We start from the raw sequence: 23,810 nt of genomic DNA, 5'->3' as shown, positions 1-23,810 counted from the left end.
ACTACAGAGCTATAACAAGAAAGCAGCATGGTACTGGCACCAAAACAGACATTGAAGACCAATGGAATAGAATATAAGACACAGAGAGAAACTCACATAATTACAGTTATGTGATACTAGACAAAGGTGTCAAAAACATATGTTGGAGAAAAGATAACCTTTTCAAAAAATAGTGCTGGGAAAGCTGGAAATCCATATGTAGATGAATGAAACTATCCCTTTCTGTCACCCTGCACAAAACTCAACTCAAAGTGGATCAAATACCTAGGGATTAGATCAGAAACTGCAATGGCTAGAAGAAAATGTAGGACCAACACTCTGACATGTTGGTATAGGAACCAACTTCTTTAATAAGACCCGTGAAACACAAGAAATAAAATCAAACTCAATAAGTTGGATATCATCAAATTAAAATGCTTCTTCACAGCAAAGGAAACAAGAGCATGAAGAGGGAGTCTATAGACTGGGAGAAAATCTTTGCCACCTGCTCCTCAGATAGGTCATTAATATCCAGAATATATAAAGAACTCAATAAACTTAATACCAAAAAACAAATAACCCACTTAATGAAAGGGCAAAAGAACTAGACACTTATCAAAAGAAGAAATACACATAGCTAAGAAATATATGAAAAATATTCAACATCTCTAGCAATTAGTTAAATGCAAAACAAAACTACATTGTGACTTCATCTCATTATAGTCACAATGGCAATTATCAAGAATACAAATAATTATAAGTATTGGTGAGGATGTGGGGAAAATGGTACACTCATACATTGTTGGTGGGACTTCAAATAAGTGCAATCACTCTAGAAAACAAAATGGAGATTCCTCAAAAAAAAATAAGAATGAATCACCATATGAACTAGCTCTCCCACTCTTCAGTATATATCCAAAATGTCTAAAATAGCATACTATAGGAATACAGTCATATCAAATTTTTATAATAGCAAAATTCACAATAATCAAGCTATGGAACCAAACTAAGTACCCTTCAATAGATGAATGGATAAAGAAATGTGGTATGTGTACACAGTGACATATTAGTCAACCATAAAGAATGAAATTATGGAATTTGCTGGTATATGGTTCTGTTTTATTTCACATTAAGTAAGTTCCTTCTATCCCACATTAAGTGAAATAAAACAGAACCAAAAAGTCAAAGGTTGAATGATTTCTCTGACATGTGGATGCTAGTCTATATTAAAGTGAGGGGAGAGAGAAAGAAAGAGAAAGAGAAAGAAAATTTGAAATAGAAAAGATCAGTGGGGTAGAAGAAGGTGATTGAGGGGGAGGGAGGAGGGACAGGATGAGAGAACAGTGGAATGAATCTGACCTAACTTTCCCATGTACGTATATGAATATACCACAGTGAATCTCACCATCATGTATACCCACAAGACACTAATTTAGGGGAAAAAAAACTATAAATTGCAGAAAGATCAGTAGAGTAGAGGAAAGGGAACAAGAAAAGGGAAGAGGGAAGGAAAAGGGGATGTACTGGGGTCTGAATTAGAACATATTATATTTAATGCTTTTATAATTCAAAATGAATCCTAATGTCATATATAAAGGGACCAATAAAATTTAAAAAGAAAATAAATTGAGAATGAGGTCACCCTGCCCCCCTGTCCTGTTCACTTTGGGCCTTTGGTGGGAGTGGCACATCTCATGATCTCTGAATCACCTAGGGGTTCTTCTTTCCTTGTCTTCAATAATGGCATGTGTTGGCAGCCAAATAGGACTAAGTGCCATACAAATTTTGTGGTTCTATACAAATTTAAAGATTATTTATTCCACTTGTTTTTGATTGTTTTGTAGGCCCTTTATTTATTTCTTCCTTGCTTCTTGTCTTCCTTTATGCTTTCAAGGTTTTCTGTAATTGTATGGTTTGAATCCTTTCTTTTAATACTGTGTAATTTCTATAGGTCTTCCTTTGTGGTTACCATGAAACTTACATAAAATATCTTCTCCTTAATACAGGCTACTTTAAACTGACAATATATTGCTTTTAATTGCATAAAAAATGTTCAAAAATTTCACTCTCCCTGCCTTTTGATTTTGATGTTAAAATATATAATAATTTTTGTAATTTGTAGTAGCTATGTCTTTTTTTTGTTGTTTTTTGTTTGTTTCAGGGTTTTTTTGTTTTTTTGTTTTTGTTTTTGCTTTGTTTTTCTGGTACTGGGGATTTAACCCAGGAATGCTTAATGACTAAGCCATATCTCCAGTCCTTTTTTATATTTTATTTAGAGACAGGGTCTTACTGAGTTACTTAGAGCCTCACTAAGTTGCTGAGGCTGGCTTTAACTTGCAATTCTCCTGCCTCAGTTTCCTGAGCCACTGGGATTACAGGCATGTGCCATCATACCTAACCATTTTTTCCTATTTTTATCCCTTTAATTTCCTTCTCTTGCCTGATTGCTCTGGATAGAGTTTCAAAAATATATTGAATAGAAGTGGTAAGACTGAACATCCTTGTCTTGTTCCTAATTACAGAGGAAATCCTTTCAGATTTTCTCTGTTCAGTATTATGTTGGCTTTGAGTTTGTCATATATAGCTTTTATAATGTTGAAGTAAGTTCCTTCTCTCCCTAGTTTCTACCACATAAATAGGTGTTGGATTTCACCGAAGACCATTTCTGCATTCATTGAGATGATCATATGGTTCTTGTCCTTAATTCTATTTATGTGGTGAATTACATTTATTGATTTGCTTCCCTTGAAACAACCTTGCATCCCTGGGATTAAACCCACTTGGTCTTGGTGGATTATCTTCTTGATGTGCTTTTGAATGTGGTTTGCTAAGATTTTATTAAGGATTTTGGTGTCTTTGTTCATCAGGGATATTGGTCTAGTTTTCTTTCCTTGATGTGTCTTTGTCTGGTTTTGGTATCAGGGTTATACTGGCTTCATAGAATATATTGGGGAATGTTCCCTCCCTCTCAGTGTCATGGAGGAATTTGAAAAGAAGACTGGTGTTAGTTCTTCTTTAAATATCTGGTAGAACTCATCTGAGCATTCATCTTGTCCTGGGATTTTCTTCATTGGAAGGTTTTTAATTGTTGTTTCCATTGCTTTACTTGATATTGTCCTGTTTGTGTTTTCTATATCTTCCTGGGCAGGTCATGTGCATATAAATCTGTCAATGTCTTCTAGATTTTCCATTTTATTGGAGTATAAATTTGCAAAATAGTTTCTAACAATCCTCTGGATTTTAGCAGTGTCTGTAGTGATATTAACTTTTTGCTAATAATTTTGTTAATTGCATCTTCTTTCCCCTTTCTTATGGTTAATTTCCTATGGGTTTATCAGTCTTATTTATCTTTTTAAAAAGTCCACTCTTTGTTTCTGTGATCCTGTTTAGTGTTTCATTTTCAATTTCATTGTTTTCAGCTCCAAACTAAACTTTTTCCTATCTTCTACTGATTTGGGAATTAGTTTTTATTATTTTTTTAAGTCTTGAGATGAAACATAAGCTTATTTCTTGGAGATCTAATTTTCAAATGTAGGCACTCAATGCTATAAATTTTCCTCTTAGAACTGTTTTTATACTATCTCAGAGATTTTGAAATGTTGTATCTCTATTCTTCTTTGTTTCTAAGAATGTCTTGATTTTGTCTCTCATATTTTCTCTGACCCATTCTTCATTTAAAAGAGTATTTTCAACTTCCATTATTTATATTTTCTATAATTTTTCTTGCTGTAGATTTCTAGTTTCATTCCATTATGTTCTGATAGGATACATGGATTATATCAATTTTTTTTATTGTGAGCTAGAATATGTTCTACTTTGGAGAATGTTCTATAAACTGTTGAAAATATAATAAATTCAGCTCTTTTGGGGTGAAATATTTGGTAAATGTCTATTGGGTTCATTTTATTTATAGTATTATTTAAGTCAGAAATATATTTATTGATTTTATGTTTGGATGACCTATTGGTGGTAAGGGTGTGTTGAAACTACCGTGTATTATTATATTGGGGTCTATCATTTATTTTGAAGAAGTATTTTATTTTGTATTTAGGTGGACTAATATTTGGGACATGTATTTTTACTATGGTTATATCTTCTCCTTGGACTATTCCCTTTCTCAATATGTAGTGGCCTTATTTGTCTCTTCTGATTAATTTGTGCTTAAAATCTGCATTGTCAGACATAAGAATAACTACTCCTGCTTACTTTTAGACTCCATTTGCATTAAATACTTTTTCTATCCTTTTACTTTCATCCTGTGAGTCCTTGCCTATGTGTTGGTTCACTTGCAAGCTGCATATAGTTGAATCTTATTTTTGATCCATTCTGCTAATCTGTCTTTTAATTGGGGAATTGAGGCCATTTACATTCAGTGTTGTTATGGAGGTGTGTTTGTAATTTCTTGCCATTTTAGTTCATTTGCTATATTTAATTATGTCTTGATTTTCATTTAGTTGGTTGCTCTTCTGGTGAATTTCATCTGTTTAGGAGCTTTCGTGTTTGTTTTTGGGTTCCTCTGTGTGAAATTTATCTTTGAGTATACTTTGTAGTGCTGGATTAGTGATCATGAATTCTTTTAGTTTAGCCTTGTAATGGAAAGTTTTTATTTCTGTATTAATTTTGAAAGATAGCTTTGCTGTATAGCAATCTTGGCTGGCAATTGTTTCCTTTTAGAGCTTGGAATATCTCCTTCCAGACGCTCCTTGATTTTAGGGTCTGAGTTAAGAAGTCAGAAGTGAGCCTTATTGGTTTGTCTCTAAATGCAAACTGACATTTTTCTTTTGCAGTTTTCAGTATTCTTATTTTCTGTTAGGCATCTTGATTACGATGTGTCTTGGAGAGATTGTGTTTAAATATTTTCTATTTGGAGTCCCACATGCCTCCTGTATGTGAGTGTCTCATTTCTAACATGGGGAAATTTTTCCATTCATATCTCTTTGTGTTCTAAATGCCTTTAGCCTATATCTCCATATCCTCCTCTACCTAAATGACTCTTTAAGTTTGTTCTTTTGATGCTGTCCCAGACTTGTATATTCTGTTCATGGTCTCTTTTTTTCTTTATTGAATACTGAGAATTCAAGTTCATATACACTATCTTCAAAGCCTGAACTTCTGTCTTCAAGGCTTGAAGTTCTATTTTCTATAAATCAAATCTGTTGGTGATGCTTTCAAGTAAAATTTTAATTTGATTCGTTGTGTCTTTCATTTCCCAGAGTTCTGAATGGTTTTCTTTTCATTATCTCTATTTCTTTATTAGAATGGTCTTTCATTTCCTGTATTTGCTCTCTTAATTCATTTATTTAGATCTTCTTTCAGTTCATAGAACATTTCAGTAATCAGTTTTTATAGTCTTTCTCTAGAATTTCATCCTCTTGCATATCTATAGGATCCTTTGTTGGGGATTGTGAATTTTGGGGTGAAATTTGTTTGCATTTTTCCTAAAGCATTCAGACATATTGAATTTACATATCAATTTAGATGGTTTCCTCCCTCTTCTATATTGTCCTTTTGTTTGTTTGTGGTCATCTTTTTTTGTTTGGTTGGTTGGTTTGGGACTTCACTCTGTTTTTCATGTATGAGTACATGTCCAGGAATGGAACCTGAGGTCCCCCTCTGGTTGTTCCTCCTTGGGTCCTGGTTGTTGGTTTAGGGTTTTTGTCTCCCCAGTTCTATGAGTTGAAGTAATGTTAAGGCTCAGGTGGTTCTAGATCATGTGTGGAGTAAGGTTCACTGTTACATGAATGAATCATGAGTATTTCATTTCTCAGCAGCAGGATCTCTACCTGTGAACTTGAAGAATCCCAATCACTTTCTAGCCCCTCTTAGAGGAGGGGTGGAGTCAGAAATAGTACAAGTATTAGCAACAGATATACAACCTTAAGATAAATTTCCAGTGTCTACTTTGACATCTATAACACTAATTTTTACCTGTGTAGGAGTGAAGGGGTTGTCACTTAACATCAACACCAACAATAAAAAACTGTGAACTTGATCAGATATCAAAAATCAGGTGTCTACTACGTCATCCACTATATTAATACTCACGACAACATGAATGGGTAGGAATTAAATAAATTATATAATTATCTTAGATTATGGAATTACAGTTTCTCAAGGGAAGAAAATATAAGGTAGTGAAGCAAGAGAAAGTTTGAAATATTTAAAAAGTGAACAGGGTAGAGGCAGGAGAAAGGTAGCAAATGATAGCTCTGAAGAAGGAGAAATTAAAAAAACTAAAAATGATAAAAAAATGAAAGAGAGGAATAAAGAAAGGGAATATTTGGCTATTAATGGGGAAAGAGAGTGAAAAGGGGCAATAATCGGGACAAAAACCAAAGTATGAACAAAAAATGTAAGATCAAACAATTCAAATGCACATGTAATTATACTCCACCAAACCAAGGCTAAATAATAAATGGGTGAAGAAGAAATCAATTAAAATGAATATAAATTTTGTGTGTGTGTATGTGTATATGTGTGTGTGTGTGTGTGTATATACACACATTTGTTTTGAACCTCTCTGCACAGTAAGAACGCACACATGGCACACAATCTCACAGAATGGAAAAAAGTAAAAAATAATAAAATCTAATGCAATAATATTTTAATTTTTTTAAATTTAAATTTTAAAAAAGTAAAAAATGGGGGATCTTGAACTGAGATCAAAATCCTTGCATGTATGAGTTTGTCAGGATGAACTCAACTACTATGCATAACTATGAAGCTCTAATAATAAAATACATTAATAAATAAAAATTTTAAAATAAAACAAAAACATAAAAAGGAAACATATGACACAAAAATATAGACAAAGTTGTAATAAATTTTTTTACTAAAATAAGTAAAAACCTAATGTAAAGAATTTATTTCTGGAAAAACTGACATAGAATGATAAATAATGTTTGAATTTGCGCTAATGTATAAAGGTTATAAAAACAAAGAGGCCAAAAGATTTCCTTAGGTATCTAGACAGAGAAAGCAAGATATCTAACAAAAATATCTGTCTTGCCCTAGACTTTCCCATAGGAACATTCAATGCCAGAAACCAATAGAACAATGTCTAAAGTTCAAGGGAAAGGGGGGCTGACCTAGTAATTTATATCGGTCAAATCATTCTTCAAGTATGAAGACTATATGTGGAAAATTCTCAAGTAAGAATTATAACACACATGAACTTTCCTTGGAAGAAAATAACATCAATTAAGCAACTCAGCTATTAATCAAGGCTACCAATTTATAAAAGGAGATACCACAATAAAAGAACTACAGCATAATTTCAAGTTGGAAGCCAATAGAGCACTAGATAAGGTAGGTGTTGATCAAAAGGGAATGTAGCATGGGTATCATAGTTAATCAAGTGTTCTTTCCAGTGCCTGAGCAAAGAATCAAATATAAGTAAAGAAGAAAACTAAATGACAATAAAATCTAACAAAGTGAAATATTTTTTTTAAATCTGATTAATGAAAAAGCTGAAATAAAATATTTCTTTAAAAAATTTTTAAATGAGGGGAATATGGAGAAAAAGAGGAAATAAAGATTTAAAAATCTTAATGAGAAATAAAGGGTTTGTTACTGCCAAGGTGATCAGAACTATTGGCGACAAGGACGGATTTTCTTTTCTGTTTTTTTATTTTTGGGTTCTGTAACCCTTGGGTCAAGGGCTGGGGGTTGTTAAGGCCAACCTCTTCGTGTTCTTCATCTAGCTGCCAGCTGTTTTGGCCAGTAGCCATAGCTGGCTGTAGTAGTTTCCTGTCTCCCCTGACAGGGTGGAACAGACTGGTGAGTGCTGGCAAATTGTGTCTTCTTCTAATGGAGGCTGTACAGATTTCTGTATTGAAAGTTTCAGTAGCTGGGGTTTGGTTTTGACTGAACTCTGCAGTGGGTATTTGAAATTTGATCCATACCTCCTGTTGCTGGGAAGATATCAATCTCTGCTGAATATCTGTATCTCAGGTGCCTCCTGTAAATTCCACTTTTGCAGTGTGGAGTCCAAACCTCCACAGGTTTCATATTCACTGCTATGGATATGAATTACCCAACATCAGCCCTGGAATGCAGAAGCTCCTGTATGGCCATTATCGGCATCTTCCCAATAGCTCTTACGGATGCCAGCAACAAAGGGAGGTCTCTCCCCTTGGTATTTGGAGGCTGGATGCCCTAGGCACAATTCTCTTTGTGCCTATTCCAGTCACACTGGACCAGGCACATTCTGGGGCCCATAATAGGCAACTGTTGGATCATCTGGCAGCTTCCTTTATGAGTTCCCCATCTCCTGCCTCTGCTGGAATCCATGCAATGCTTATAAATGGTTCCTGCACCAACAACCCTGGTTCATGTGGTTCATGTCTGTTCATGGGCAAAGCATTTTGGTTGCTTCCCACTGAACAACTTCTCCCATGATCTCTGGGTTCATTAAGATCAGTCTCCTCTCTATTCCACAGGCTTCCCAAGCCAATTTTTTGCCTCTTCTTTCTGCTTCACTTTCCTCTCTCTCTCTCTCTGCCTGCACTCCCCCTCCTCTCAGTAGCTGAGGCTGCTGCTTAACATGTGATTTCTTATGTTCAAAGTTCCCAAATTTCTATATCTCTATGGTTTCTTTTACCATCCAGTTTTGAATTTCAGTGGGTTCCCTCAGCTACCCTCCTTGCTGAGGAGCACATGTCTTGTTTTTTTTTTTTTTAACAATTTTTTGTAGTTGTAGATGGACAGCATGTCTTTGTTTATTTTTATGTGGTGCTAAGGATTAAACCCAGTGCCTCACATGTATCAGGCAAGCGCTCTGCACTGGCTACAGCCCCAGCCCAGACTTCTGTTGCTACTGAACTACTAGGAAGTACACTCTTCCTCTAATTCACCATCTTGTTTCCTCTATGGTTGTTTTTAATAGTTTGTCTTTTTTTGTGTGTGTGTGCTGGGATTCGAACCCAGGGCCTTGTGCATGCAAGGCAAGCACTCTACCAACTGAGCTATATCCCCAGTCAATATTTTTGTCTTTTAACTCTCCTGGTAAGGGATAAAATTTCTTTGCACACCACCCTTACAGTATCAGAGAATTCTGAGTATAATGATGTATTACCAATATCATTATGCTTTTTATTTTCATGTTTTTATTATTAATTAGCAGCCTTTGTTCTAGCCCAAAAAAACTCATTTAGCTATTCCTTTTAAGCAGGCTCTTATCTTCTGTTTTTCTGAGAAAGTTTTTGATTATCGTTTGTTTATGAAGATAGTTTACTGGGTAAAGTATTCTTAGTTGGCAGTTTTTTCTTCAGCACTGAATATGAATCTACCATCCCACTCTCTCCTAGCCTTTAGAATTTCTGCTAAGAAACCACTGAAAGTTATATTGGGGATTTGGGGATGTGAAATGTTTCATGTCTTGCTGCTTTCAATATTCTTCTTCAGCCCTGATTTTTTTTTTTTTTTGGCACCAGGGATTGAACCAAGGGTGCTTCACCACTGAGCCACATCCCCAGCCCTTTATATGTTTTATTTTAAGATAGGATCTCACTGAGTTACTTAGGACCTCACTTACTTGCTGGGGCTGGCTTTGAACTCGTGATCCTCCTGCCTTAGCCTCCTGAGCTGCTGGGATTACAGGCATGTGCCACTGCACCTGGCTATCCCTGATTTTTGATCATTTTATTTTCATGAGTCTTGATAAACTCCCTTTTAATTGAAGACAATTGAGTTTCCTATATCCGACTGTTGCCATCTTTCCCCAGATTTGGGATATTTTCAGCCATTCCTTCCTTAAATATATTTTCTAGGCCCTTTTCACTCTCTTTTCCTTTAGTTACACAATAGTTAGTTCACTTGATGGTGTCACACAATTATTATTAGTCATCTTCCTTCATTTTTCATTCATTCTTTATTCTTTCTGCTCCTCTGATTGGATAGCTTCAAATGTCCTGTCTTCAAGGTTACTGATTCCTTTATCTTGCTTGATCAAGTCTGCTGTTGAAGCTTTCTATTGATGTTTTCAGTTAGATTCTTCTATTCTTTATATCTAGGATTTCTATTTGTTTTTTATTATTTCTATTTCTTTGTCAAAATTTTCATTTTGTTTATTAATTATTTTCCAAATTGCTTTTTCTATATGTATTTTCTTATAGTTCTACAAGCTTCCCTTCTGAATTATTTTTCAATCATTTCATAAATTCCTATTTCTTCTGGTTCCATCACTTGAGCTTTATTAGTTTCTGTTACTTGTATCAAATTTCTCTGATTTTTCATACTACTTGTATCCTTACATGGCTGATCATTTGAGGAGATGGCCACCTCTTCTTGCCTTTACAGGTGTTCAGTGACAGACTTTTCCTTAGTTTAGCTTAGGATTCAAGATGCATGATCTGGTAGCAACCCTGCACAGGCAGATCTTAGTGTTGAGTTCTGTAGCTTGAGTGTGTTATTTTCTGTGCTCTCAGGTGGAGTGGTATTGCTGGCTGTGTTCCATGGTCTGATGAGACCACTGATGGGACTCTGCCATTAGGTGGGGCTACTGGCTAGGCTCTAATCATCTCTGATTGGACAGGGTTGCAGATTATCTTCCTTGGCTGCGCAGTTCTGTTGTTGAAATCTGTAGCTAGGCAGGGCTGTGTGATGGGCTCTATGCCTAAGTGAGGTGTCTGGGGTTGTTGCTCATCCCCACAGGGTGGGCAGGACCAGGAGCTGGTCTCTATATATGTGTGTGGGCTTGCCTCCAGACCTAGGGTAGAATTATGCAAAGCACTAGGGTTTGGAGGAGTCACAACTCTAGGATTGGGTGGGGCCAGATGCTCCCTCTATAAGTAATCACTAAAGTACAGTTGCTTCCCGGTCTGGGAAAGACTTGCTGTGAGCAGCAGAACTTAGCTGGATCACCTCCCCAATGCTACGGTTGGGTGGGGCCAGTTGCTCCTTCAATGGGTAATCATTGACCTTCACTTGCCTCTCCACCCAGGAAAATACTTAATAGCACCTGAGCTATGTGGGGAAGCTGAATGGGGATCTGAGCCTAGAAGACCTGTATACTGTATTTCCTTCCGTGTGAAAGTTGGTTAGTTACTCTAGTATGGTGCCTCCATTGACAAAAATGCCAAACAATTACCAAGATCAACACACTGTGCACTGTGAACCCCATCATCTTCTTTGCTCTAACTAACCCCAAGTGCTCAGGTCCTGTCAGTAGTACCAATGCTTCCCAGGGGACAAAACAGGAGTAAACATTCTGCATAGGTCCCAGAATGATGGGGAAGTGCAATGTCTACTTCTAACTCTTTTCCCACTGTAGAAACTGTGAGGCAAGGGGAATTTTCCCTGTGTGGTACTGTGACAACTTGAGGGAGGGGTGGTGCAGTAAAAGAGAACCATTCCTATCATTCTATTGCAGCTTTTCTTAGTTCTGCAGTCCAAGGAGGGTGTCTCAGTCTCCCTTCTGAGTTCTGGGATATTCAAAATGCTTTTCTAGCCTGAGGGTATTTACTACTTGGACTTCTGTGGGTAGGCATCAAAGCGGGAGAACTATTCTTCCATCTTGCTGACATCAGTCCTTCTGTCACATTTTACTCTAAGCAGAAGGAACCAAACCTCCTCAAGTAAACTACAGTTTCATTACTCACAACCTCTACCTTCCACAAAACACTAGAACACAAATACAATTCAGCCATGTTCTTTGCCACTTTCTAAAAAGAATTCCCTTTTCTCCATTGTCCAATAGTATAATCCTCATTTGCATTGAGACCTCATCATAATGGCCATCCATACTTTTACCAGTTTCTGTTCATGGTTAGTTAGGTATTTTCTAAGAAGATAGAAGTTTTCTCTATTATCCTCCTCTTCTCTTTCTGAGTTCTTGTCAGAATCACCTTTAAAATTGCATTCAAAGCAATGTAGGCTTTGTCTAGCATGTACCTCAAAACTCTTCCAGATTCTTCCCATTACTCAGTTCCAAAGCCATTTCCACACTTTTATTTATTTGCTACTGCAGTAGTCCCACTTCTTGGTATTGATTCCTGTCTGAGTGCATTTGGGCTGCTATAATAAAATACTACAGACTCGATGTGTTAAACAACAAACATTTATTTCTCACATTTCTGGAAGCTAGGGAGTTCGAAACCAAGGCACTGTCAGACTCAGTGCCTTATGAAGACCCGCTTCCTAGTTCATAGACAGCCATCTTCTGTGACAGAAAAAGGAGTGAGGGAAGCATCCAGGATCTCTTATAAAGGCACTAATACCATTCATCAGGCATCCACCCTCACAATCTAATTATGTCCCAAAGTCCCCACTTTCTAAAACCATCACATTGAAGGTTAGGGTTTCATCATATGTATCAGAGGAGGCATACACACATTCAGTTCATAATTAGAGAAGAATCTGAGTGGAGCAATGAATGTGTTGGTGAATGAATATATTCACCTAAGTATTTTAGAGGTGATCGAAATTTTTAAAAATCACTACACACTAAAAGCTTTAATTAATCTACCCTTCTAGCATTTAGAGATTGGTGGTTTGTGTACATGCTACAGTTTTGACTATCTTCAAAATGGATTTTGAAATCTGTATCAGCAAATAAAAAGGCCTATGATGACATGGCTATGATAGTTTTGTAGGACTGCTGTAATAAATTACCACAACCTTTGTGGCTTAAAAAACAGAAATTTAGTTTCTCACAGCCCTGGAAGTCAGAAATCTGAAATTAAAGTGTCAGTTTAGCCATGATCTTTCTGAAAGCTTTAGGGAGGGATTTTTATTTTTGCCTCTTCCTAGCTTCTGGTAGATGCTGGCAAACCCTGGTGTTCTTTAGCTTGCAGATACATCACTTCAGTCTCTGCCTCTATCATCACATAGTTCTCCTCCCTGTGTCTCTTTGCTCTGTATATTTACAAGGTGTTCTTCTTTCTGTATGTTCTGTATTCAAATTTCCCTCTTCTTATAAGGATACCAGTCATTGGATTGTAACTGTACTGGTTTAAAGAAAGTTGACAACCAAGAAAGACAATTTCATTAGATTTCCAGGCTTGAGAATAATAATCTGTACCTTTATGTTCTGTCTCCTGAGTCTGCCATCTCAGGCACCTGAGCAGCATGCGTCCCTTGTAACCAAGGAAGTAGCCGAACCTTCTGGAACTCAGGAGGGAACCCTACCCTCTGGAACCAAAGAGGCAGTTGCCCTGCCCTGTAGGCCCACACTTCTTTGGTGGCAACAGCAATGATTCTGGCCCTTGAGCCTCTCTCAGCAGTCTTGCTAGGCTCTGAACCATCCCTTGAAGTCACTTTTCTGAAGGATGATACACATTCACAGATGACTAGCTTTATCAGTCTGTTTCATGCTAATAGAACCACAGAAGTCTGACAATCTTCCTTAATTTTGTACTCTATCCTTTTCAGTCTAAGGTAAGAGTGATCTGCTGAGATAATTGATTGGATCCATGTATTCCACACCTAATCTTTCTAGGGAAAATGGGTATGCTTGATGTTCTTTCCAGAGCATACTTTCTTGTGATTTGGAATATGGATAGAATGTTAATTTTCAAAATCTTCAAGTTCTGGTGACTTTTCACTTAATAGTTCTAATAGGGACTGAATTGTATCTCCCAAATTCATATGTTGAAGCCCCAGCCCCCATTGTGACTATATTTGGAGGTATGACTTTTAGTAGTAAATTGAATTTAAGTGGAGTCATAGGGTGGGGGCCCAGTTCAGTAGGACTGTTGGCCTCAAATGAAGAAGAGAAGAGATCTCTATTTCTCCACAAACATGCATTGAAGACAGGCCACGTGAGCATTCAGTGAGAAAGTGGCCAGGAAGAGAGCCCTCATCAGGAACCAAATTTGTTGACACTTTGCTCTTGGACTTCCCAAATCTAAACTGTGTGAAAATAGATTTATGTTGTTTAAACCACCCAGTCTATGATATTTTGTTATGAAAGCCTGAGCCGACTAACACAAATCCTTTCCTCAATTTATCTCTTTCCTCTTATATTTTATACTAAATAGCAGAGAGAAACCAAGCTGCACCTTCCTTACTTTGCTTGGGTATCTTGTTAGCTGAATAACCAGGTTTATCACATACATATTTTAGAGCCCACTCAACAGTAAAATGGAATTCAGTCAGTTCTCTGTCACTCTATTAAAAGGATTACCTTTCTTCCAGTCCCCTCTGGTTCTCACTTCTGTCTGAGACCTCACCAAAAGCATCTTTAATGTTCATGTTTCTAGCATAATTCTGTTCAAGACAATCTAGGTTTTATAAATCATGTGCCTGGAAATTCTTACAGTCTTTATGCATTACACAATTCCAAAGCCACTTCCATATTTTTAGGTATCTGTTACAAAAACTCCCATAGGCCAGTATCAAGCTCTATATTAATTTTCTAGGACCGCTGCAACAATCACAAACTGGATGAATTAAAAGCATAGCAACTTATTCTGTCAAGTTTCTGGAGTCTTGAAGTCTAAATTCAAGGTATTGACAGGGCCATAGTCTCTCTAAATGTTCGAGGGGAGGATTTTCCTTTGCCTGTTTCTAACTTCTGATGATTATAGCCAAAACCTGGCATTCTTTGGCTAGCAGATCCATCACTCTAATCTCCACCTGTGTTATCACATGGTGTTCTCCCCCATATCTGTGCACTACATATCTTTACAGTCTTCTCTTCTATGTATGTGTGTGCCTATGTCCATACTTTCCTCTTCTTGTAAGGACACCAGTCATTGAATTAGGACCTGCTTGAATTCAGCATGAGTACATGTTAGCTTGATCACATCTTTAAAGACCCTATTTCCAAATAAGGTCACATTCACAGATAGGAGGTTAGGGCTTGAATATATTTTGGGGGCACACAATTCAACCCACCACACATACTTATCCAAGATTGGATGCATCAAGTTTTCCTTCTAGAACATGATGTACACAAGGAACATCAATTCCATCTCCTTAACTGCGAACCCTTGTTCACTCAATATATTCCTTCATATTCTGTAGCCAATTGGACCATGGAATTCAATATTCTATACAGGCAGAGTTTTGCATTTCTTCCACTTGGTCCTGTAGAACCTTGCATATTCTTAAAGATTTTTACTTGTTACTGTACACTGAAGTGATCTATTTTAGAATTTGTCTCCTTCACTAAATTAAGAGCTTCATAAAACACATTGTAGAATTCTTATAATTATTGGAGGAAGCAGGGAAGATTGGAAGGAAGAAAGGTGTTTGTAAAGTTATGGTCCAGTGGCTTGAGGAATAGAAAGATACTGAGAGCTCACAGTGCCAAAGCCAAGACTATGCCACTTTCTTGAGCCTCTTCATTTTCTACTCTGATATTCCTAGAGTTTTCCAGGTCCTCAATATACAACAAATTTCCAATCAGAAAGAAATTCAAGACCATTACTCATTGAGCCTTTAGCTCATCAGAATACTTTTCCTTCCAGAACTTTCCAAATCAATCCAGTAGTCACTTAGCCTATAGTCAGCATGCTGATAGGGGTAGAGTGGGAGCGATCAGCAAATGCAGTATGCAGGTTCTATCTTGAGTGGTTAATTCCTAAAAATTGATAAAAGTTGAACACTTAAATTGATAAAGACAGAGCCCTCAATATCTCTCCCTCTAATGGATCACAATCAGATGATATCAGGGAAAATACAAAATTATTTTTAAACTCTTCTCATCCCTTTACACACCCAATCCATTATAATGCCAAGAATAAAAAGCTTTGTGTGTGCTTATGTCTAAACTCTAGAGGAAGGCAGTGAAGGAGAAAATCAGACAATCACAGGAATTGGAGGAAAGACAGAAAAGTCTTTTGAAGATATACTCAAAGTAAACTTGGGAGTTTTCAGTGCCACCCCTTCCTTCCTTTCAACCCCCAAACTATCACTGGTATATCTGGTGCCTTCCCCACAGTCATGAGAGTCAGGCTGTGATATACAAATGCAGTATTCATAGGCAGATGAACAATAATCTCAGTTTCATTACCACAAAAGAGAATACCAAACAGAATGTCACTTCATGAGGGCAGGAATTTTGTTTTGTGCATCACTATATCCGAAATATCTTAAACAGTGTCAAGCATATAACAATTGGTAGAAATTTGTTTAGCGAATTATTGAATAAATTGAGTCAATTAACCAGGAAACTGCTATAGGCAGTCAGAGCTTGGTATTCAGAAAAACATGCTTGAGCAAAAGTTGCTGAGATAAGGAGTTAAATTCCTTTAACTGTTGTCCAGGTAAAGCAATGCTCTGCTCACCTGGTATCTGTAGGGTCAGGAAGGGGAGTTACTCCCCTTCTTCCAGGAAGTAGTTGAAGTTCGACAAGTATTCCTTAGTCCAGAGTCAGAGCCCTGCCTCCTTTCTTTCTTCCTGGGTCAGAGCATTTTAATATCATTGAATTTCTAACTCAACATCTCCTCTTTGCTATCTACTTAAAGAGAACCAAGGACAATGCTAATAACAAAATTTGCTTGGACTAAACTGATACAGCAATTGGCCAAGCAGTATAAAGAACATTGCTCCTAGTTCAGGATCTGCCCCTCTGTTCTTTTTCCCTTTCTCAAACCACTAGCAAAACAAAACAAAAACCAAAAAAAAAAAACAAAAACCACAGATATTGGTTCCAAATTTCAGTCTTCCCCTTCATATGCTCAGACACCAATATAGCAGACCACTTTAATTTTAGCAGCAAATTTTCTAGACTTCTCTAATATTTCTCTGTAATTAACCGTCCATTCTCTTTTCTCTTTGATTTATTTTAGATACCTGCCGCAGAAAACAACCCTTTCCTCGTCGGAATGCACTATTGGTATTCCAGCCACAGTTCCCGGACTCAGCACTGCAATGTTTGTCGAGAAAGCATTCCTGCCTTATCTAGAGATGCCATCATCTGTGAAGGTACCTTCTTGATTCCTTTAGAAAGTGGAACTCAGTGGGTGGAGACAGGGGCGAAGGAGCTCATGTGGCTTTAATATCACTGAATAGCTCTAGATCACTAACTCTGGGATGAGGTTAACCCTGACTGAGAAAAGAAGAAGGGAGAAACTAGCATGAAGGGGAATTCTCATAAAAATGAAAAGTTGGGAATGGGGGGTGGAACTTTATGGTCACATGCATAGGAAATAAATCAACTCATTCTTACCATTAATTTCCATTCAAATTGGATAGTAGAAAGTTCAGCTGGTAAGAATCAAAAGGAACTGATTCATATTAGAAATAGGCCTTTGGAAGTGGATCATAACTATTTAGGATGCATCTGAGTTCTAATTTTCAGAGTAGCTTAAGGAAGGGAATTAGAATCTTCATTGGCACTAGATTCACACCCATCTTTTTTTTCCCCTCTTTTCGCAGTGTGCAAAGTGAAATCTCATAAGTTATGTGCTTTGAGAGCAAGCAAGGACTGCAAATGGAATACCTTGTCCATTACTGATGACCTTCTCCTGCCTGCAGATGAAATAGTAAGTACCAGACATGCCTCTATCATGTCCCTTTCAGTTATGACACACACGGGTAGCCAGACAAGTAAAGTAGACCTCTTTCCCAAGCTCACAATCCAATCAGTCTCAAAAAATGAACCCCCTACACACACTTTCACCAGTTATTGGTCACTATAACTGGATCAGGGAAGGCAGGATTATGAATAATTTGGGGCTTTTACCTAAGGTCCTTCATAGCATAGGAAAATTATTCCAGCTCGTCCTTTGTTCCTTATATCACTAACTTCTACCTCTTATCTCTTTTTCCCCTTCAGCAAATCATGCCCCATCAGTGGGTAGAAGGAAACATTCCTGTCAGCTCTCAGTGTGCTGTTTGTCACGAGAGCTGTGGCAGTCATCACAGACTTCAAGATTTCCGCTGTCTGTGGTGCAATTCTACGGTAAGACTCTTCTCATCTCTTTGACTTTCAGAGAGGGGTGGGTGGAGCTTGATGGTGCCTATACATAGTTAGAACTATCAGAGACACTAACCCCCAAATATTATACAGACTCCACAGTATAGAGCTCAGTACCCTATCCTCCTGGCTATGTAGTCTTTGGGAGAGATATAGGATGCTCACATCTTAATTGGTAGGACCTTCTAGCATTGGGAAAAGCAAAGCTGAAATCTTCAATTGCAGTATGGCCAAATAAAAAATATATTCTGAAACTATCCTTAAGAAACCTTCTCTCTTCCTCATTCAGTGTTTCCTAAGAGCTCATAATCTTTACAAATTAATAATGGTCAATAATTTTAACAAATTTGTATTGCCACCATGTATTGAATGTTTTATATACATAATCTCATTTAATACTTTCAACAATTGAAACTATGCCTCATTGTACCCATTTTATGAATGAGGAAAAGTGAGGTTCGGAAGGGTGAAATGATTTCCCCAAGGTCATGCAGCCAGAAAATAAGAGTCTTGATTCCTACATAATTCTGCAAAGACCATAGTTTTAACTGCAATACTACTATGCCTCTATATGAGTGGTCCTCAACTGGGATCAATTTGCAAAACTCAGGAGATATTTGACAATGTCTTGAGACACTTTTGATTATTAAACCTCCAGTGGGGCATGTTACTGGATTCTGGTCATTAAAGAGGTCCGGGATTCTGTTAAAGCTCCTACAATGCAAAGGATAGCATCCCATAACAATTATCTGACCTAAAATAGCAATAAGGCTGAGATGGAGAGGCCCTACTCTTGACTTTCCAGCCTTTTAGATGTTTCTCTTAAACCGAATTTTCTAATTCAAGTAGAAATTGAAGTATGGTCTTCTTCTCTAAAGACTCTGTCCTCTGGCTCTTTGACTTGCTTTTGAATAACCAGGTCAGGTTAATGTCCCCTAAAAATTATAATTGTCCAGGAAGTTATGCTTGAAAATGTCAGAAATCTGGGAAGAACAGCCATGCATGGGGAAGTCAGGGTCGGGTGGGGATGGCCAGGGAGTTAAGGGTATGTATATGGCACCGAATCTCAAAAAGGGAGATTAGAATATTAAGTATCTAATTTTTGAGATTGAACTGATCACTGATCAAGGCTTTCCTCTTCTCTCCCCCCTCCTTTTTTTCTCTCTGCTGTGTTCTTGTCGTTTCAGGTGCACAATGACTGTCAGAGACGGTTTTCCAAGGAATGTTTCCTGGGGACCCATCGCTCACTTGTGGTCCCGCCAACCGCCCTCAGCGATCCCAAGGGCGATGGTGAGTTGCTAAACCATAACTTCAGAAACTTACTGGGGAGGGAGGGAATGTGCATGCTGGGAAGAAAGGATGAAATAAATTGTTCTCCTTCATGAGCCCAATATTTGAGGGAAATAGGAATGTGTATGTGTGTATACGAGTTTTGGTTCTCTTTGGAACTTCGGGATGGTGCATGGTGGTCCTTCTGGTGGATATGTATGTGGAGATGTTCTCTGTTGCCTCTGTTACAATTCTTTCTAACTGATCAAATTGACTGCAGTCTTTTCACAATTTCCAAATACTAGATAATCCATGAAACAGGTTTGTATGGGTACAGGTAGTCAAAGAAGAGCTACCAAGGCCTGGGTTATGTTACTTTTAAATTAGAAATTAATACCAAGGTTACTCCTAAATATGAAACTAACATGATCATTGCCCCAATACTGTTCATTGAGGCTTTGTCAATTCCTGGACAATAGTGATTTATTGAGAGTTCTATTCACAAGTTGCTCGAAAGCTAAAAGAGACCTAAGACACAGGCATTGCCAGCCTAAGTGATTATTATGAATCCAGGATCTGAATATAATACAAGAAATTAACAATTCAATATGGTATATGCTAAGTGCCAAAGGAATAGGAGAGACACTTGGAGATCAAAAAGTGTTGGAGGGGCTAACCATTTGTAGCAAGTTGAACATAAAGAAGGTAAGAATGAAAAAAATTTAAAAAAAAGAAGGTAAGAATGAAATCAATGAAGCAAGAGTATTTTGTTTATTCTATCAAGAGGTCTAGTACTATTAGAGGAAGCAGGGGAAAAGGAAAGGGGTGTTTTGTTTAGTTTCTATATTTGTTTTTAAAGAATAGTTGAACCAGCTCTCCTCCTCCCCAGTTGATACCCACAGGACTTAAAATCAGCATACTGTAGTGATGTGGCCACATTGGTTTATAGCAGCTTAATTCACAATAGCTAAACTATGGATCCAACCTAGATGCCCTTCAACAGATGAATGGATAAAGAAAATGTGATATATATACACAATGGTATATTACTCAGTCATAAAAACAAGTGAATTATGACATGTGCCAGTGAATGGATGGAGCTGGAGAATATCATGCTAAGCGAAACAAGCCAATCCCAAAAAAACAAAAGCTGAATGTTTTCTCTGATGTGTGGATGCTGATTCACAATGGGGTCAGAGCTAGGGAAGAACAGAGTTACTTTAGATTAGGTAGAGGGGAGTGAAGGGAGGGGAGTGGGTATGGGAGTAGGAAGGATAGTAGAGTGAAACAGACATTATTACCCCATGTACATATATAACTATACCACCATGGTATTCTACATCATGTACAACCAAAAGAATGAGAAATTATACTCCACCTATATATGATGTATCAAAGTGCATTCTATTGTCATGTATAACTAATTAGAACAAATTTTTAAAAATTTTAAAGTAGAAAAGAAAATTGAAGGGAGATCAGTAGAATACAGGAAAGGGACTGGGGAAAGGAGGAGAGGAGGGAAATCAGAAATAATGGGGAATGCCATTGGCTAAATTATATTGTTGTATCGTGTGCATGTTCAAATATGTAACAACAGATCCCACCATTATGTACAACTATAGTGCACCAATCAAATATGGAAAAAAAGAATAGATGAGTCAAAGAGGCAGCATGGTATAAGCAGAAAAAATGAAAGCCAGGTAACCATGAGTTTTAGTCACTTACTAGCTAGAAGATGGTAAGTCATTTATATTCTCTGAGCTTTGCCTTTTCCATCTATAACTGAGAATTAAGCTTTTAATTGTGAGAATAAAATGATAATATATAAAGGGCCTAGATATCTACAAGCATAGTCCTAAGGGAGCACATAACTAAATTCATAATCTTCCTGAACACCTAAATACCTAGTCTGTTTCCCACCCCAGACTATGAACTCTCTATCCCTACCACTTAACTCAGACCTGAGGACATGGTATATGCAGAGTCAAGACTTGTTAAATGAATTCATTAATCCATATTCAGAATTCTGTCTGTCTGTAAGGCCTAGTACTGAGCAGTCTAGAGACTGAAGGTGACTAAGAGAACATCACTGATTCATACAGAAGAAAAATAGTGTAGTACAATGGCTGTCAAACATAAGCACATGTTAGATTCATCTAGAAGGCTTACTAAAACACAGATTTCTGGGCTCCCTAGGAGCTTTTGATTCAGAAGATCATTTGCTGTGTGACCCTGTAGAAGTTACTTAACCTCTCTGTGCCTCATTTACCATTTGTTTTCTGCTGATAGGGAATGATCATTGTACTCAGGTGCATTGCAAAGGCTAAATGTGCTAACATTTGTTAAAGAGGATTTTTAAAAGTACAGGAAGGGAAAAAAATGTGAGCCAACCTTATGCCAATTTAGTATCCTTCTATGGAGTGAACAGAACAAATTGAGTGGGACTACTGGTTCCTGGCTTGGGGTTCTGTGGTTTTATTAATGCAGCTCAAAGAAGCATGAGCTTTTTTGAAAGGTTCTTTCAGGCTGTTGACTCATCTGGAGCTTAAAGTCAAATAAATCCCCTAAGCTCTTTTCACACTTGATGCTGCCAAGTCAAGTCCCTGTTGTCCTGTACTAGTGTAATTTATATCCTTGAGCCTAAAGGCCAAACTTCATACTTATTCCCTTTATATTTTATCTGTTGATTTTGACCCATAGGCCTGTTGAGGTCATTTTCTAATACTTCAAAGTTCACAAACCAGCCTTCTATGTTCACATTTGAATTGTCAAATAAAATGTGTACTCCTATGATTAATATCAGCCTACTCAAAAGTAACTTTGTAGGTGAGGTTGATTACCTGGTTATGAATCTGCCTAATATTGCCACATTCCAGCTCCCAATGGCACCCATAAAAATACTTTTTAAAAAATATGACTTTCCAAGAACAGAGACTGTTTATAGTTTATCCATCACTGTATTCTCAGAACATAAAACAAAGACAGGCACAGAGAACACCTTCAATACATATTTGTTGAATGAATGAATGAATGAATGTTATAACTACCATTGTGCCAACATATTATATTTTATTAAAATACCCCAATAAGGGTTACTGCTTTTGATTGGGGAAAGTAACTACTTCCAAGCTACCCCACTGAGGAGACACAGTAGATAGCTCTTATAGCTATGAGTCCTAGCAAGCCCTGAAAGTTTGGTGCATGGCTGGTAGCTGGTTTAGGATGCCTTCAAACTCTACGGGTCAGTGAATTGGAAATGGCTCATAGAGGAAGCCTGCCTTAGATTTTTCCAGGCAAAACAATCATGAAATCTGCTCAGGTTACAATAAATGGGACATCTCAACTATTCAGGAGTGAGCCATGTGCTTTTAGCCATGTGCATTTGTGTGGGCATCCCTGGAAAGCCATGAACTCAGACGTTCAGGGACTTGCTATTTCTCTAGCATCCCTCTCCTGGGGGGCCATTGCTCACAGCCTGTCTCCCTGCCAACAAGCTTTAAGACTCAGTAAGAGCTGGCAGGCTTTGGCTGTTGAGACTGTTAAAACCCCACTTCTCCATGGGCAACTCCAGTGTTGGGGATTATTAAAAGACTCTCTCTTGTTCAGAAAATTTCCCTATAGTCTTGTTTTCCCCTGGAAGTGCTATGATAACATGGATCGCTCTGCCAGTGCCTTAGAGAAGTGATTAAGGCTCTTTACTTCACTCCACATTGATATGTTCTGTCTTTAACTCCTGGCTAAATGACAGCCTTTCCCTCCCCTCTCTCTCCCAATATCTTCTTTCTGTGAGAATTCAGCTAGCCTAGGCAAAGAGAGGAGTAGTTGGTGTGCTGGCCTCCTGGGCTTTCAATCTGCTCCCTTCTTGGTGCCTCCACAGAGTTCTACTCATACTTGGTCTTGGCACCAATTTCTTGTGTTCCTACATCCTCACTTGTGTATGGGTCTGTATCCCCAGTATGGCTATATGCCTGGCAGCCTCTAGCATGACACTTGGTATATAATACTTGCTCAACAAATGCTGTTTGCCTAAAAACAGATAAGAGAGAGACTTTTAAGCCCCCTGGGTGTCCTGAATTTCCCTGTGCCCCTCAGGAGACTGGGACTGGGATTCCAAAAGTCATTACAAAGTATGCTGTTAAGTCATATCTCATTTCCATCTCAATAACCATTTTGCTCCTTTTTTCTTCTTTCTCTTTTTGTTCATCAGGCCAGTTAGTAGTATCTTCAGACTTCTGGAATCTCGATTGGTCATCTGCCTGTTCATGTCCCTTGCTCATCTTCATCAACTCAAAAAGCGGCGATCATCAAGGGGTCGTCTTCCTCCGAAAATTCAAGCAATACCTTAATCCGTCTCAAGTGTTTGACCTATCGAAGGGTGGACCTGAAGCAGGGTAAGCATGGGGCAAGGGATATAGTTGGGTACGTAGAAGGGACTCCCTGTATATGTTGTGGATTAGAATAGAGTCCTAGAAGCTGTCATTGTACCTGGACAGGAAGGATCTATTTTTCTCACATAACTCCATCACATTTGGGGTTGGCCAATTGGAGGATTTTTAACCCTCTCCTTGTGTAGTGAAATATATATTTCACTATGATAGGCCTGTTCTATTTTGGGACCAATGGCTGCTCAGTCCTGGTTCCTGTGAGCCCACTGGCCATTATACCAGGCATTCTTCCTGGGCTTCAGCACAAAGCT

The 23,810-nt window shown here is 37.8% G+C and overlaps 1 protein-coding gene across 1 annotated transcript in view; it reads left to right on the top strand.

Moving 5' to 3' along the window:
• Dgkk (diacylglycerol kinase kappa) overlaps positions 1-23,810 on the top strand; it is a 132,697-nt gene that overhangs the window by 64,144 nt on the left and 44,743 nt on the right. Inside the window, exons 5-9 of the mRNA XM_047537008.1 lie at positions 16,716-16,851; positions 17,305-17,411; positions 17,705-17,830; positions 19,033-19,135; positions 23,322-23,505. Of these exons, the coding sequence (XP_047392964.1) occupies positions 16,716-16,851; positions 17,305-17,411; positions 17,705-17,830; positions 19,033-19,135; positions 23,322-23,505 (656 nt within the window). The remainder of the gene's footprint in view (positions 1-16,715; positions 16,852-17,304; positions 17,412-17,704; positions 17,831-19,032; positions 19,136-23,321; positions 23,506-23,810) is intronic.

The sequence above is a fragment of the Sciurus carolinensis genome, chromosome X (assembly GCF_902686445.1).
Source record: "Sciurus carolinensis chromosome X, mSciCar1.2, whole genome shotgun sequence".
Classification (NCBI taxonomy): Eukaryota; Metazoa; Chordata; class Mammalia; order Rodentia; family Sciuridae; genus Sciurus; species Sciurus carolinensis.
Note: the sequence above shows the minus strand (reverse complement) of the source record. Positions and strands in the feature narration are given on the sequence as shown.